A 14,657-nucleotide genomic window follows, 5' to 3' on the forward strand; every position below is an offset into this window, starting at 1 on the left:
TGGCTGATAAAGGCTTTTTCATAACTTGTAGTTTCCACTGAGTCACTACTATTGTTTCCATTCGTAACAGCAGACTACGCAGAAGGTAAGGGACTAGTTGTGATCTTAATAGTTATCTAACTGAGTCATATAAAGGATGACTATAATACTTGTTTCATAACAGTGTGTTCAGATGTTATGCCTTTTTTTAAACTGAAAGTTACAAATACAAAAGTAAATTAACTAGCGCTGTTTTTAAAAGGTGCTTGTTAAAATATACGGAGGCTCTGAAATGTATTCATCCCCCTTGGACTTTTCCACATTTATTGTAATAACACAAAATCGAAATTGAGAATTTACAGTTTTGCAAATGATCAACACAAAAAAGACCCTACTGTCAAAGTGGAAAATAAAATCGGAGAATAGTTTAAAAAATAAAATAGAAAATACTTAATAAGATTAGGTATAAGTACTCACATAATATGTAATATTCATTCATTCATAAAGCATTCACCACTGTTGCTATGGTACACCTAAATGAGCTGTGGTGCAATCAAGTGTCTTTAGAAGTCAATTAATTAGTTGAATGAAATCCACTTGTGTGCATTTAAAGTGTTTCACATAATTTTAGGTTAAATACTGTCTCTGGGAGGTCCCACGAGAGACCTGGGACATGAGAGAAGAATTATCTTCCCAGCAGGTCAATTACACAAAAAATACAGCCAAAGCTACACTGGGGTGGCTTAAAACAAAAAGGTTAAAATCCTGAAGTGGCAAAGTCAAAGCCCAGACCTCAATCCAGTTGAGAATAGTGGAAATAATTAAGAATTGCTATTCACCAAATGTGCATTCTAGAACCCATGTGCATTAATGTGCATTCCAGAACCCATGTGCATTAATGTGCATTCCAGAACCCATGTGCATTAATGTGCATTCCAGAACCCATGTGTATTAATACACATTCTAGAACCTACTCTTGCCCACCAGCTACAAGCGTTCAGCAATAATATTCTATCGATTATATTAATGTATACTGTTATACTTACACATCCCCAAATACCATGATTACAAAAGTCCCTTTTTTTGTCTGTCGGGACACTTGGATGCAGAAATCAAACCCTAAATGTATTTACTGAAACTTGAGTTATTACAATAACGACCCCTTGAAATAAAATTTTACTTAAATACAACATGGCTCATGTCTCTATCATTTAAAGTATATTGAAATTACAGCGACAGAAAATAATTAAATCCACAAATCACTCCAGAAATGAGCTTGGCACAGTCTACAATAATAACTAAAGCACAGCAAATACGCATTACTTTCGCTGAGGAGGACTGCAATGAGAAACATTACATTTCCTGGGTGAGATGGGCAGAATCCTTGCAAGCTCTGATCATTTTAAGGGTGATTTCACAACATAGGCAACATAGACTTTAAACCAGATTCATATATATCTACAAGCACATCTTTCCAGTGGAGATAAGACCACAATACACACAAGGTCACAACGGAATTTATAAAGCTTACAGATGCTGTCAAAGGTTACTTACTGACATCATCCTAGTTTGATCTCACGCCATGAAAGCAGATCTGGTGATGTATGCACTCGTTTTCATTTTCTTGTTTCTCATTTTATTAATGAATAACCAAACAACCTGTCCTAAGTGAAACATTATTTATGAATAGAACACTTTGATATTAATAGCTAGCCAATTTATCAATTAGCAAAGCAGTCACTGCATTCAGTAAAAAACAATCTGATTAAAAGGGCGAGACCGCAATACTTATTTTATACTTAGTAATTATTAATTCCAAGTGCAAGTGCATGCATCAGGTAACACTGTACTCCCAAATGTGATAAAATCATTTAACACTACAAATCAAATACTGTAAGTCATGTTCACACTCACCCAGCCTCTGTAGTCCAATGTGATGAAGAAAAAAGGCGATACACCTGTTTTCTATATGTGTGTGTGTGTGGGTGTGTCACGGTTTGAAAGTCAGTGTGTACGTACAGTTACTTTGCTTTCAAATCTGCTCCAGTAGGTGTCAGATTAGAAAGCAAAGTAAACATCGTCCCATAATTAGGAACACAACAATATGAAGCATACCTTCAGAGGTGCGCAAGAGACATTTTGGATCAATCCACTCATACCACACACTTGGGCCATAGGCAGAAACTTATTTTTCCATCATCTGGGAAAGGAAATATGACACCAATTGAAATAATTCACAAATATTTTATTGTTAAATAAATACAGAAATACGTATTTCACTAATCTGTTTAAAGCCAACAGAAATGCTTGCAGTCTATATTTAAACATTATTGAAAGGAAAACAACTAAACTCAGCTCTTGGTAATAATAGACGTTCTTTACAACAGTATGGTCAGACATTCACTGTACATAGTATTGACCTCATTCACGAGTCATTCATGAATGAAAACAAACAAAAAACGAAACCTTTTCAAACCCTCTCCAACTGTTTCTGTGTGGCACTATTCCCCGTGCAGTGAAATGATCAACAATGAGACTGTGAAGGTTTCAGGATCAGTACCCCACCACTCTTTTTAAACCAGGAAGTTACATTATTAACCAAGGGTCCTTGGTTCCCTCACTGCCGTTCATCTGAGCTTCTCCCAATGTCCCTTCTGCCCCTTGGCCCCATGGGAACTACTGTCTCGGCAGGGAGGAAATGAAGTGTTTATAACACAGATCAACTGTGGCTCACCCTGTGATGAATGGCCTTCTGTGTTTATGCTTCTGTCCTTCTGAAAGCCCTTGACACAAGCACAAACAACATTCCCGTTGTCGAGAGGCATGTAAGGAAAAGTACATGCTAGCAGAGAGTTTATAATGATATAAATATATCACTCAAAATTAGTTTATTATTGAGTGTTATAATTAATGAATGTTAGGTTTGTTTAAGAGATTTCCATGATCTCCTTCTCAAATTAACCTAGTCCACTCTATGTGCTTGTTTATATTATGTAACATTTTCCAAGCCATATCGATGGAGACTCGAGACGCTAGATTTTCTTGTGTAAACTTGCAGATATTGATAGCACAAGATCCCACCTTCCAAGGTAGTTTGCACCACATTTTCATTGAAGCCCCCCCCCCAGAGTTTTGCAGTTTGAAGACAATTGTATCTGAACTGTATCAAGATTCTGTACAGTACCACACATATTGCTTGACTCTCCCACAATTGACGGCCACAATCCGGCAAACATGCTAATGTCAATTAAATCGCTAAGTCTATCTAGCGTCTATTCTCTCTCTTGTGATGTAAACAAGCCCTAACTTTTCAAACTGTTTCCTTTGTTCGGCCAGGTGTGACTTCCTCTGAGTTTAAGCTGTTCAGTAGTCAGGGGTCGATCCATCTCCAGTGTCCTCTGATTTTACAGTGGTCCCTTACGGAAGCCATATTTGCTGGTTGATCCTTCTTTTATCTTCAGCTCTTCTGTGTTTCAGTTAGAGAGTCCATGGATTGCCTGTGGACTCGATATAACAGAAAGACACTTATGAGAGATGGACAACATCATGAATATGAAAACCTGATGTTGTTATAGAGACGAGAACAACAAAGTGATATGACAAAGATACCCTGTGTTGGTTGTCATAAGTCTCAATCAAGTCCTCTTCCTCAGTGAAAGGCGGTGGTTCTTCACAGTCCTGCATTAGAGAGAGCTGGAAATAGAGAATGGTTAAAGACGGCAAGATTATTGTAGGCTTTGTTCATTTATTTAGCATGAAAGTCCATCTCCTTACCTTCTCGACAATTGCATCATGCCTGCCTCCATTGGCTGTTTCCAGCTTGATGAAGAGGATGGCGTCATGGACAGAGAGGAAAAGGAGTCCTTGTGTAATCTCGACGTCAAAGAAGGCCAAGGCTTCCATCTTCCGTATGATTTCATCTGGAGTATTATATGCTGGTTAAAGTAAGCAATGACAAAAGCAGAGAACCCCAAGGTAGAATGCAGAGCTCTTCAGTGCTAAAGCAAACTGACACCATTTATCATTTTGGGGGCCTTCGGGCAGGATGAAAAAACAAAGAACATTCATCATTATTTAATTTTTACAATGGTTTTGAAGTAATGGTATGCCACTTGTCAGCATTATTCAAACATTTAAAATAATTTATTTCAAATAAAACCTATAATTGTCCCAACAACACTGCATACTATGCTCAAGATTTTAAATTGTAACATATAGAGCATTTTTTCCATTCCAACCCGTACCGTCACAGGCTGCGATGTAGACATGGACTCCAATGCGTAGGAACTCTTTAATCACCTGTAGAGGACAGGGGCAGACAGATTAGTTTGCCACCAACCCATTTATCTCACAGGGTACAGCTGTGATATCATGAACCAGACAAGTTGTTTGACGGAGAGCATTCCTCAGCATTGACCTAGCTACAGTGAACAGAAAGGAATGCTGTTGATCCGTACGGAGAGTGCAGTATCTGTCCTTTCAGTCAGGTCACACTACCAGGGTGACTGGTCATTAGGGGCAGGTGGGGCACAGCCCCCTGTTGGCAACAGAAAGAACTGCAACAAAATTGTTATTTTTATTTCTCAAAGATTACTTACTATAATTTATTATCTATGAATATAGCCTCTTCCTAAATTGCATATCATTTGTGTTAGGATTTTATTTCACGTTCATTAGTCCCTGCCTTGCTGCTTCAGACTGCGTTCTGCCTTTTCGAGTTCGCAGTAGTAGGTCATAGGCTAAGTGTAAATGTGGGTCTAGCTCTTTCAAATGCAATGTACATTGTACGTGTGAAAATATTAATATGCATGTTAGTGCAATCAATGTATTTCACAAAAAATGTATGTCAAGTGGGGCTGACAGCCAGTAGCCCCACTACAGTGTCATTTCTTATTTCAGACATGTCTGGCTGTCTGTCTATCTGGCACCAACATTAGTCGTCAAGAAGAGCGAGGAGGGTAGAATGTCTTAGCTAGCTTGTTAGCTTCACAAACGCCAGAAAACTTGAGAAAATGAATAAAGTGGATTTCATACTCGAGCACCGGTTTGAAACCCTTAATTTGGAGGAGAAACTTGAAGTAAAGCGACTTGGTGCCCATCAGCCACGGGATATTGTCATCACTCAAACTGCTGGTAAAAGTATCCGCGGGTTTAACGTGGAGTGGTTTTTGAAGAAAAAGTGGCTAACGGTTAGCATACAAAAGAAGGCACTCTTCTGTTTTCCATGTCTGCTCTTTGGTGGAGATGGTTCTTGGTCGAGGACTCGTTACAAAGATCTGAAACATCTTTCTGAGAGGATTGCAAAACATGAGAGCAGTGGGAGTCATCTGGACAATGCTGTGAAATAGGGCTTATTGGATGGGTAAATGTCGCAGCCCAAGTTGACAGTGCATACAGGCGCTGTATTGAGCAGCATAACAAACAGGTGGAGGAAAACAGTCACGTTCTAAGTCGGATCATAACACGTATTAAACTGTGTGGAAAATGTGAAACCACACTGCGAGGGCACGACGAGTCGGTGGACTCCCTGAATCCTGGAATATTCAAGACTTCAGAGGCACTATGACGCTCAGCCCATCTTCAAAGGGACATCTAGCACTGTACAAAACAAACTGCTAGACTGCATATAGTGTACAGGGAGGAAATAGCCAAGCAAGTGTACGAGAAATTATTTGTTGCCATACAGGCAGATGAGACAACTGATGTCTCCTGTAAATCACAAATGGTGGTTGTGTTGCGATACCTGTCGCCTAACAATACAGTGACAGAGAGGTTTTTGGAGTTTGTGGAAGTCAAAGATAAAACTGGACTTGCCCTCTCTAATAGCATCAAGGGTGTGCTGGAACAACTGAAGCTGGGAGAAAAGCTGAGGGGTACTGACGCTAATGAAAGAGACATACCCACATGTCCAGTTTGTTCATGCTCACCAGCTGAACCTGACCTTGCAGCATGATGTGTTTTTTTCTAATTTAACTGCTTTTTCCACCTTTTCTCTGGTGCTCCAAAACGTGTTGCGGCACTTGCTGAGGCAACACAGAGACGCATTCCAAGGCCAACCGCTGTACAATGGAACTTTAAAAGTAGAACTGTCAATGCAGTTTGGGAAAACTGCTGCGCTGCTCCTGTGTATGGAGGACATACGCACACAACCAGGATGGGATGAGGCCACCATAAGTGAGGCATACGGCCTGTCAAAAAAGCTCCGGGACTGAGCCAATCTGCAGCTGCTGGATTAAATTTTCTTCTTCTTTATGCCAGAACTTTGTGAACTATGTTTTATACAACACTCTGCAAAAACGGAGCATCGATGCATCTGGGATTAGAAGTGCGCTCACCCGTTTCATGGAGAATGTCCAGAATATGCGGAAACAAACTGATGAAAGGGCTGCCACCGTTCACGATGGAACAGACCAGCCAGGCCAACGAGTAATCAACACAGCGCATGCAACACAGTCATCTCCCAGGTGGAGCAGAGGTTTTCACTATGTGACCACCTGGTCGCTGCCAAGCTGGTTGTCTCTGTTAAGATCCATCCATGAGAACAACCTAGAGGAGGCTTTTGCTGAGACCGTCACTTTGCTGAAAAATATCATAACACCTATGACGTCATCTGAGTCAGAGAGGAACTTTTCAACTTTGAAGAGGGTAAAAACCTTCACTCGCAATACCATGAGACAGCCACGACTCAACGCATTGGCCATGTTGTCCATGATTCAGCAGCTACATGAATTAATTCCCAAAGTAATCGAAAAGTTTGCCCAGAGGAAGAACCGCCGTGCCACCTTTCTCTTCAAGTGAGCCCTCAGCCTTGGTGAGTGGAAGCATATTTTATCATCCTGCCTTTGTGGTGCTGGTCAGTGCATTGGTCACATTTTTGTGCTGGATTGATTGATATAGATGGTGACGAGTGTCAGTGTGTCCATGCTTATCTATTAAGGTTGTTGTCATAGAACAGATCTGTATCCCTAAAAAGTTGTCTTTCCGCTTCATTGTGGCCTTCAGTGGTCTTGAGCTCATTGCTGTTGGCGTATGGCCCTGTAGCACATTGGTTCTGAGCGTGGTTGCATTACTAATTTAGGTTTGTAAATGTGCCCCACCGACTTTTTACATACAAAAACGCCACGGCACAATACATGCATTGTCATGACCCGAGGCACTGTGAAGAAAGTGTGACATGATGCGTTTGTCATACAACAGTGGATTCTTCGCTCAAATGATCTAAACGAATACATGTGCAATGTAAGAGGGCACTTGTACTGTTGTCACAGAGTAGACTGTCTGTGACAACTGCCGATGTAAAAAGGGCTTTCTGAAATACATTTGACCGATCGAAGACACGGTAGCGTTACTGCATCTATAACGTCGGTGGTCACACGCACCAGGTGGAGGGACTTGACGGCCACCACATCTACGAAGGACACGGCTGAGAAGTCCAGTACCAGGCTGTGGATCGGGACTTTAGGTACGGACACCCTGACAGGCAGCTCCAGGGCCCAGTCCACGTGGACCTCCACCTCTGACACAGGCCAATTCCCGTCATCCACTTTCCGGGTTTCCCGCTCGCCGTTCCGTTCACCCTCGAAGCCTTTGTTGTCAACACCCAGGGAGACCTCCGACAACACCTCTCCTGTCTGGAGGAACAGACGAGTTCAGTCGGATGTGTTTCCACAACCAATCCTAGGCCATGCTGAATTCTACCTGGATAGATACCTCACAGAGCAGAACGGGAAATATGGAAACTGAATGTGGCAAAAGATTCAAATCTGAATAGATTATAGTTATCTGTAGTTCACTTGTCTGTAGTTATCTGTAGTTTCTATTACCTTGGTCGCCTTCAGTTTCCCTTTCTTTATAAGCTTGTGGATCTTCTTTAAAGCCTTATTCCTCTTCTTGAATACTCTGACTGAGTCAAACCCAACCTGCAGGTCGAAAGCCAAACACAACTTTCACTCTGCTTGCTTGTAGAGTAATAAGGGCTAACAACAACAGCTACAATGCAACAAGTCATAGTGAAATACAGTTTAATGAATACACTCACTGTGGCTCTCAATCTCTCTTTGAAGTAATCAATATTGGCAAAGTAGATGGGAGAGTTACACTTAAAAATCTTAACTCCAGGAACTTCAGCAATCTGACAAGAGAACATCACATTAATGCATCTAATTCTGGCATCCTTTTTAAATATATAAATGTTCAATAATATGAAATATCTTACATTTTGGTAGTCTTTCATGTTCCTGTATATGTTTGTGCCAGGTATGTTTCCAAGAGTAGAGCATGCAGGACTAGAGATGAAAAACACAACAGAGCCCAGTAAAGTAAAGTGATGTAGAAAATTATTCAGCGAAGTAGATCCTACTGCTGTCGGTGATTACTCACAACTGTGTCCTGAACACAACAGTTCCCATCTCGAACACCAGGCCAGACAGGAGTCCCATGTCCAGGCCCAACACCATGGAGGCCAGGCAGGTCGCCAGCCAGATGAACTGTCAAAACAACCAGGTTTCAACTTCCATTCATGTTGAGATTCAGCAGGATAATTGTTACCCAGGAGCAACATACAGTTGTTTGGGGGAAATCCCTTTTGAATACGTTCAGAATAGCTTTGCTGCTAATGACTCTTTGCACACCGAGTTAATCATGCTTTCATGTTATCTGTTTCAGTTTATTAAGATGCAACACATGAGATTCCACCCCCATGTGGAACATAAGTGAATTACAAGAACACTCTTTCATTTACAGCAACTGTCTTCCTCCCCAGCTCCATAACACAGTAGAGATTGTTATTATAACAACACTATTTGTTGTTATTATTAATATGTATATATATTTCAAAACAATTTAGATTGTTATGTAAATTAAATTCACACTGAATTTACTGTATGTTTTGTCATTAACACCAACTGACCGACTTTAGATTTAAAGCCTCCAAGACATTACACCCTTCTCCAGTCGCAAAATCCAAACAGCATTTCTAGTTGACAACAATGCTGAGCCGAGGGGTAGATATTCATAGGCAAACATAACAGCCAATTACAATACGCCAGGTTAGTGATACTGTGAAATCCCATCATTACACTGTACCTAAAGATTTTCAATGGCCCCCGTGTGTAGAACCCTTTCCCGCTTACTGTCAGTGATCTACAGTGTATCCGAGTGCCGGTTATACTCACGCAGTCTGCCCGGTTCTGTCTCCACAGCGTGGGTACCTCCGTCACCTGCATGAACATTCCCTTCAAGTTGGCAATGACAATGGCTGCCAGCACAGACTGCAGGGCCGACATGGAGCCGATTAATGTGGGTTTTAAAAAACAGATACGTGTACGTATAACAAAATGATTGCATTGTCATCGCGTGCCGCTAGCGATTTGACCTGTGACCCCTGGAAGACATACTTCCTCACCTTCTGCAGGGGTTCCAACAGGTGCCCAAGAGCCAGGATCACAATCATTACCACCATAGCCGAGACCATACCAGCCACCTGTAAACAATAAAGATATTTTTAACAGCACCAGTGTGTGCGCACGTGCGTGTGTGTGTCTCTGCACAGGCAGTACTGGTTATTGTACCTGACTCTTGCCACCCGTGCTCTCCTGAACGGCGGTGCGGGACAGTGCAGTGCTAGCCACAAAGCTGGAAAAGCAGCCACAGAACATGTTACTGAATCCAAATGCTATCAGCTCCTAGAACACAGAGCGAGGGACTGGTCAATGTCCTGCAAATCCCGGGTCTACACGGCATCACATAAGAACTAGCCATTAGGGTTTACAGTGCCAACACCATCGAGGCTCCAAGCATGACGCGCTTCCGTAGCATTTTCATCAGATACCCTGAACTACATGATTATTATGGAACTTATTTATTAAATATAGTGAGGCAGTAACGACACCCAAACACACGTGCACACTCACATTAACACACAGTTGACACACAAGCACAGCCCTAATGCCTGACTCAAACCCCAACAATCAGGGTTTATTTCCTTTGCGAAGGAATTCTGGTCACTATATGCGTAATTTAACAAGGACCACCACGTCCAAAATGTACACACACACACACACAAACACAAACACACACCTGATTGCCATCAATGGGGTAGTCATGTTTGGCAGCGTAGACCTTGGCTACAGACACAGCGACAGCGTAGCCCACTACCGCTGTAGAGAAACTGGAGCCCAGAATATTCCACAGCACGTCTGTGTTGGGAGGCTGAGCCGGAGCAAACCTGTCAGCAGAAACCTCAGGAGTAAAACGGGATAGCCCTGGAACGTGCGGTAGCCAATTAAACAATTAAAGATTGTTGAAAAAGTGTTGCGCAGATGTTTGATATTGTTAGACTGATGAAACTGTCCCGTTTGGCAATATTATTGTTGGACCCATCTATGGCTGTGACACTACAAGCCAAGTTGTTCTCATTCGGTGCATTCTGAATTATTTATCAAAGATGACCATGGGATTCTAAGTATGTCAATAAAAGCTCCAGAACATCCTCTGCTTTGGGGATAGGAAACAGGAAGTGCCACAGGAAGTGCTCTCACCCCCTGGGGATGCTTTGCACAATGCTGGCGCCATAGTGTGACTCCAGCTCCGTGGCGTAGGAGATCCCAGCTGCAACCACTGTCTGGGAGGGAGGGTTTGGATCGCGGTGGGGACAGAGACAGTGGGACACAGGAGAGACGAGTGAAAAGACTTGAACATGTCACACGTGTATCACACATGCAAAAGAAACATAAAATATAAAGTAATATACAGTACATTACTGTACATATACAGTAATTTGTACATGTAGGGCTAAACCACACAAATAGCAGTGTTAAGTAAAAAAATAAATAAACAGAATTGAAGTGTCCAGTTCAGTATGCTCTAAACACCCATCGTGAAGCCAATTATGATTCATGAAATGTACTGTGCAGCAAATTAGCCCAAAACATACACGGAAATGCAATGTAGGACCTGTTTAGATATTCACTATTTCATGATCAGAAACTGGTCATTTCACCATAGTACAATATTGACCGTGAACCGTCCTGTTTCTTACCACAATCAACTCGATGGGGATGGGGACAGGAATCCTGTGCTGGAATTTGGCGTTGAGCTCTTTTACAGCCACGACGATGACGATGGTTAGCAGCCCCGCTACCAGGTCCGCCAAATTGGTCTGGCTGATGTTGGTAAACACGTCGATGAGCGTCTTAAAAGGACAATCAGTTGTATTCAGAGATCTCTACTTCAGTGCACACATCTTTAACTCTATGCATATGCATCTTGTTCATTTATTGTTTGCATGTATATTATTTCATATCAGCTTAGGCAGACGACCACAAAATGGAACGCTATTTCACAACCGTTTTTACAGTAAATACGTTGCTATTTGATGGAAAGAAAACGCTAGGCCATTTTCCCAAACGACTCCTCCAACCCTAACAACCGATTTAGACACACGTTCTTCGGCAGGCATGGTAACACACGGCTGGTTCTCCGACAGCAGCACCGGACACTCACGTAGACAACGGAGAAGCAGCCGTTGTGGTTGTCAGTGGGGACTGAGAGGACAATCCGCAGCTGGGAGATGAGGACATGGAAGGCAGCGGCGGTGGTGAAGCCTCCCACCAGGGGGTCCGACAGGTAGCGCACGAGGAAGCCCACCTGGAGAAACCCCATCACCACCTGCACGGGGAGAGAGAGGCTCAGCGCGGAGACACTGCAGGACCCTATTGAATCGCCTCACCTGGAAATCCCCATTGATTATTCTAGGGCCTTGACAAGAAAATACTCTGGAGTCCCTTGAGGCCCTGCGTTAATATGGACGGCTTAATTGCGGGACATTATTCTCCCCCTCTTTCATTTCGTAGAATGCTGTTGTCTTTTGCACACACATTAAATCAGTGGCCAGTTCATTCAGCACATTTACAAGTCTCTCAGTCGGCCGTTATGTGTTGTCTATTTTTACCCCGTTTTTTTCTCCCCTCCCCAATTTTGGTCAAATAAAACAAGCCCCATTTCAGGACAGTTGGAGATTGCTTCAAGCTATCCCCCTAGGCATCTGCGGCCAAGCAATTCTGTTTCGCCCACCCACAACACGTCACATGGGTCGATGTGTGGGAGTGCATGACAACATCAAGTAGCTTCACAGGTGCCCAAGATGCTGGAGGGAGTGACTATTGTACACACAAAAACCATCCCTGCTGACGATGTGCCAGCCCCTCACAAGCTAGTGGCACAGTCAAAGGTTTACCCTAAACTGTTGTGAGCCCATAGACTATAGTAAGAACAATGTGTTGTGAAATCTGGTAGACTGTTTGGATCACAGTGCTAGTTTTGAGTCAGTGGTCAGTTTGATGATATCAGTTTGACGGCCAACACCATCTCGTTCGCTTTATTCAACCTACTTAGACATTATTTAGAAGCTGAGACACAAGCATTCACCAAAACGGCAACAACATCTGCTTTAATGTGTGTGACTACAACAATTACCTGAAACACTCCAACCAGCAGAGTCATGGAGGAGGCTACCATGATCCTCTGGGCTTCCATGGCCTCTACATCTACAGTGTTCACCTCAGCCCCTGTCCCATTCAGACCCGTGCCATTCACAGAAATCAGGAAGTGGTCGTCGGGGGCGAGGGTCAACACCACAGAGCCCACCATTAGACAAGTGACAGGGAAGGGACCTAAAAAGGAGCAGGAAAAGTAGCCAGGAATAAATTCAACTCAATACATGCACTATGTAGACATTACAGGAGATGGAGGAGTCTATCATGGGTATTTAATCATTTAATTGTCATTGGGTAGTGCAGGTGTCAGTTGAACGTAGGGTGGGGGATGGCCCTACCCACAGAGATGTGTCTGGAGGTTCCCAGCAGGAAGTAGGTAAGGATGGGGAAGAAGGCAGAGTAGAGTCCATAGACCGGAGACACAGACACCAGCAGGGCATAGGCCAGGCCTGGGGAACAGACACAATGAAATGTTTGTGTCGATACATGTTTGTGTTCTGGCACCGGCACGAGAAAGGGCTTTTGAGGTCCATTGTGTTTACTCTGTAAAGACTGATGACTTTTATCAACCTCTGATTTCAGTCCAGTGGAAATGTCCTGTTCAAGAACTCTTAAAATACTGCTCAGGTAGGAGACTTCAAAAGGAAGAAAGCTCACAATGGATAATAACTGGAATATTTCTGTTCATTAAAGACAAACATGGGACGTGGGACACATACCTTGCAGACTGCACACTAGACCAGTGCTCACACCAGAAATGACATCACTGGGAAGCCACTCTCTGATTGGGTATCTGGAAAGCCAGTCGATGACCGGAAACACTCCTTTTACCACTTTTAAGGCCCGTTTACCTGAGCAGCTGCATGGGACAAAGTCATATTTTAGCCCAATCATCACAGACATAGTTGTAAACACAGACACACTCACGTTTCATTGACCAATTAAAAACGTCTACATCGTTACTGGATGTGGGTACTTATGTCCTTAAAGGTGCAAGTAGTTGCTGAAAGGATTTTGTCCAAATTTGTTTATTCGCTAAATGCTCTTATTTGTCATCAAGTCAATCACTTGTGCAATTTAGACTCACTTGAATTCACCTGTGATTGTGGCCTTCAGTCAGAATCTGTTTAATTGTACTGGCTCAGCAGATATTTAAGAGCAGCAGCAAACACTTCAGTTGGACCCGAGAGAGAAACACCAACACCATTTACAACATGTTTTCATGAAGCCTGAATTTTTTTCTTTTTTTTTCTTTGTTTTGCTCCATTTTGTATTTAACTTTTCATCCTATATTGATGTAGGTTATTATTTTGTTATCTGGTCCCAGTACTGGGAACACTCATGGTGGGTGTCTTTCATTTGATCATAATTGTTTTTCGAACCAAAACACAAAATCAGTGGAGTCTTTCCAGAACCCAATATTCAGTTTTGGTTTTTGGATTTCATAATTTGTTCTTGACAGTTATAGTGACGCATTTTTTGTTTGTTTCGTAGGGAATGTGACAATAATACTAACCCACAGGTAAGGCCAAGTCTCTCCCTCAGGGTCCTCTCCTCTCTGGCCTGCCTCTGGTTGTCCTCCTCAAATGTTGGGTTTGAGTAGATGGGTCTGGACACAATGTATGTGAAGTGGTTCTGTGGAGGGAGCGGATCCATACTGCTCCCTGTGAAGGTAAACCGGTCAAAGGTGAATTATGAGGCTAAGAGGCTATTGTATTGATACATTTCAAATAGCATCACCTTTCCACCACTGTGAGGTTGAAGGTGAGTGGAATCAGCAAATACAACACCGAGTGCTGTCACATCCTTTAGTTCATACAGCTTTGTTTAGTTGATTTATCTCATACAAATAATTTGTGCACAAAAATAATGCAATGCAGGTTCTTTCAGAGGAATTGATTATATACATGGGGTCTTTGCTCCAGAAGGTTTCAATAAGGACTGGATTTAGATATACTTTTAATTTGTTCATTAAATCTACTTGACAAGTATTCCTGCGTACTGGTTTCAGCTTCGTACCAGGGCATCCCTAAGGTTGAGGGAAAACTGTCACTTAGGAAGAGGGTAACCAACGGATACAGAATAAAAACACGAGATATCAAGAATACATCCAAAACACAAGACATCAGTAAAGCCTAACTCTGGTAAAACCCGTGGAAGCTATGTAACCCAAGAATAAAAGAT

At 42.5% G+C, this 14,657-nt stretch overlaps 1 protein-coding gene across 2 annotated transcripts in view; it reads right to left on the minus strand.

Annotated features, from left to right (window-relative positions):
• Positions 1–2,208: 2,208 nt before the first annotated feature.
• The window catches only part of slc26a4 (solute carrier family 26 member 4), a 34,774-nt gene continuing 22,325 nt past the window's right edge, over positions 2,209–14,657 (minus strand). The window contains exons 2-21 of one of the 2 annotated variants that reach the window (XM_010887075.4): positions 13,990–14,137; positions 13,193–13,332; positions 12,812–12,922; positions 12,454–12,650; positions 11,482–11,646; positions 11,018–11,170; positions 10,518–10,600; positions 10,057–10,204; positions 9,549–9,662; positions 9,383–9,460; positions 9,153–9,248; positions 8,359–8,465; positions 8,195–8,264; positions 8,018–8,110; positions 7,803–7,898; positions 7,359–7,610; positions 4,224–4,278; positions 3,754–3,899; positions 3,589–3,672; positions 2,209–3,476 (exon numbers count right to left, since the gene is read on the minus strand). In XM_010887075.4, the coding sequence (XP_010885377.2) occupies positions 3,453–3,476; positions 3,589–3,672; positions 3,754–3,899; positions 4,224–4,278; positions 7,359–7,610; positions 7,803–7,898; positions 8,018–8,110; positions 8,195–8,264; positions 8,359–8,465; positions 9,153–9,248; positions 9,383–9,460; positions 9,549–9,662; positions 10,057–10,204; positions 10,518–10,600; positions 11,018–11,170; positions 11,482–11,646; positions 12,454–12,650; positions 12,812–12,922; positions 13,193–13,332; positions 13,990–14,137 (2,360 nt within the window). In that variant the 3' untranslated portion in view covers positions 2,209–3,452. Of the gene's footprint in view, positions 3,477–3,588; positions 3,673–3,753; positions 3,915–4,223; positions 4,279–7,358; positions 7,611–7,802; positions 7,899–8,017; positions 8,111–8,194; positions 8,265–8,358; positions 8,466–9,152; positions 9,249–9,382; positions 9,461–9,548; positions 9,663–10,056; positions 10,205–10,517; positions 10,601–11,017; positions 11,171–11,481; positions 11,647–12,453; positions 12,651–12,811; positions 12,923–13,192; positions 13,333–13,989; positions 14,138–14,657 lie in introns of both variants that reach the window. The other variant, XM_020042861.3, reaches the window with a different exon arrangement.

This window comes from Esox lucius, chromosome 23, assembly GCF_011004845.1.
Source record: "Esox lucius isolate fEsoLuc1 chromosome 23, fEsoLuc1.pri, whole genome shotgun sequence".
NCBI classification, from domain to species: domain Eukaryota; kingdom Metazoa; phylum Chordata; class Actinopteri; order Esociformes; family Esocidae; genus Esox; species Esox lucius.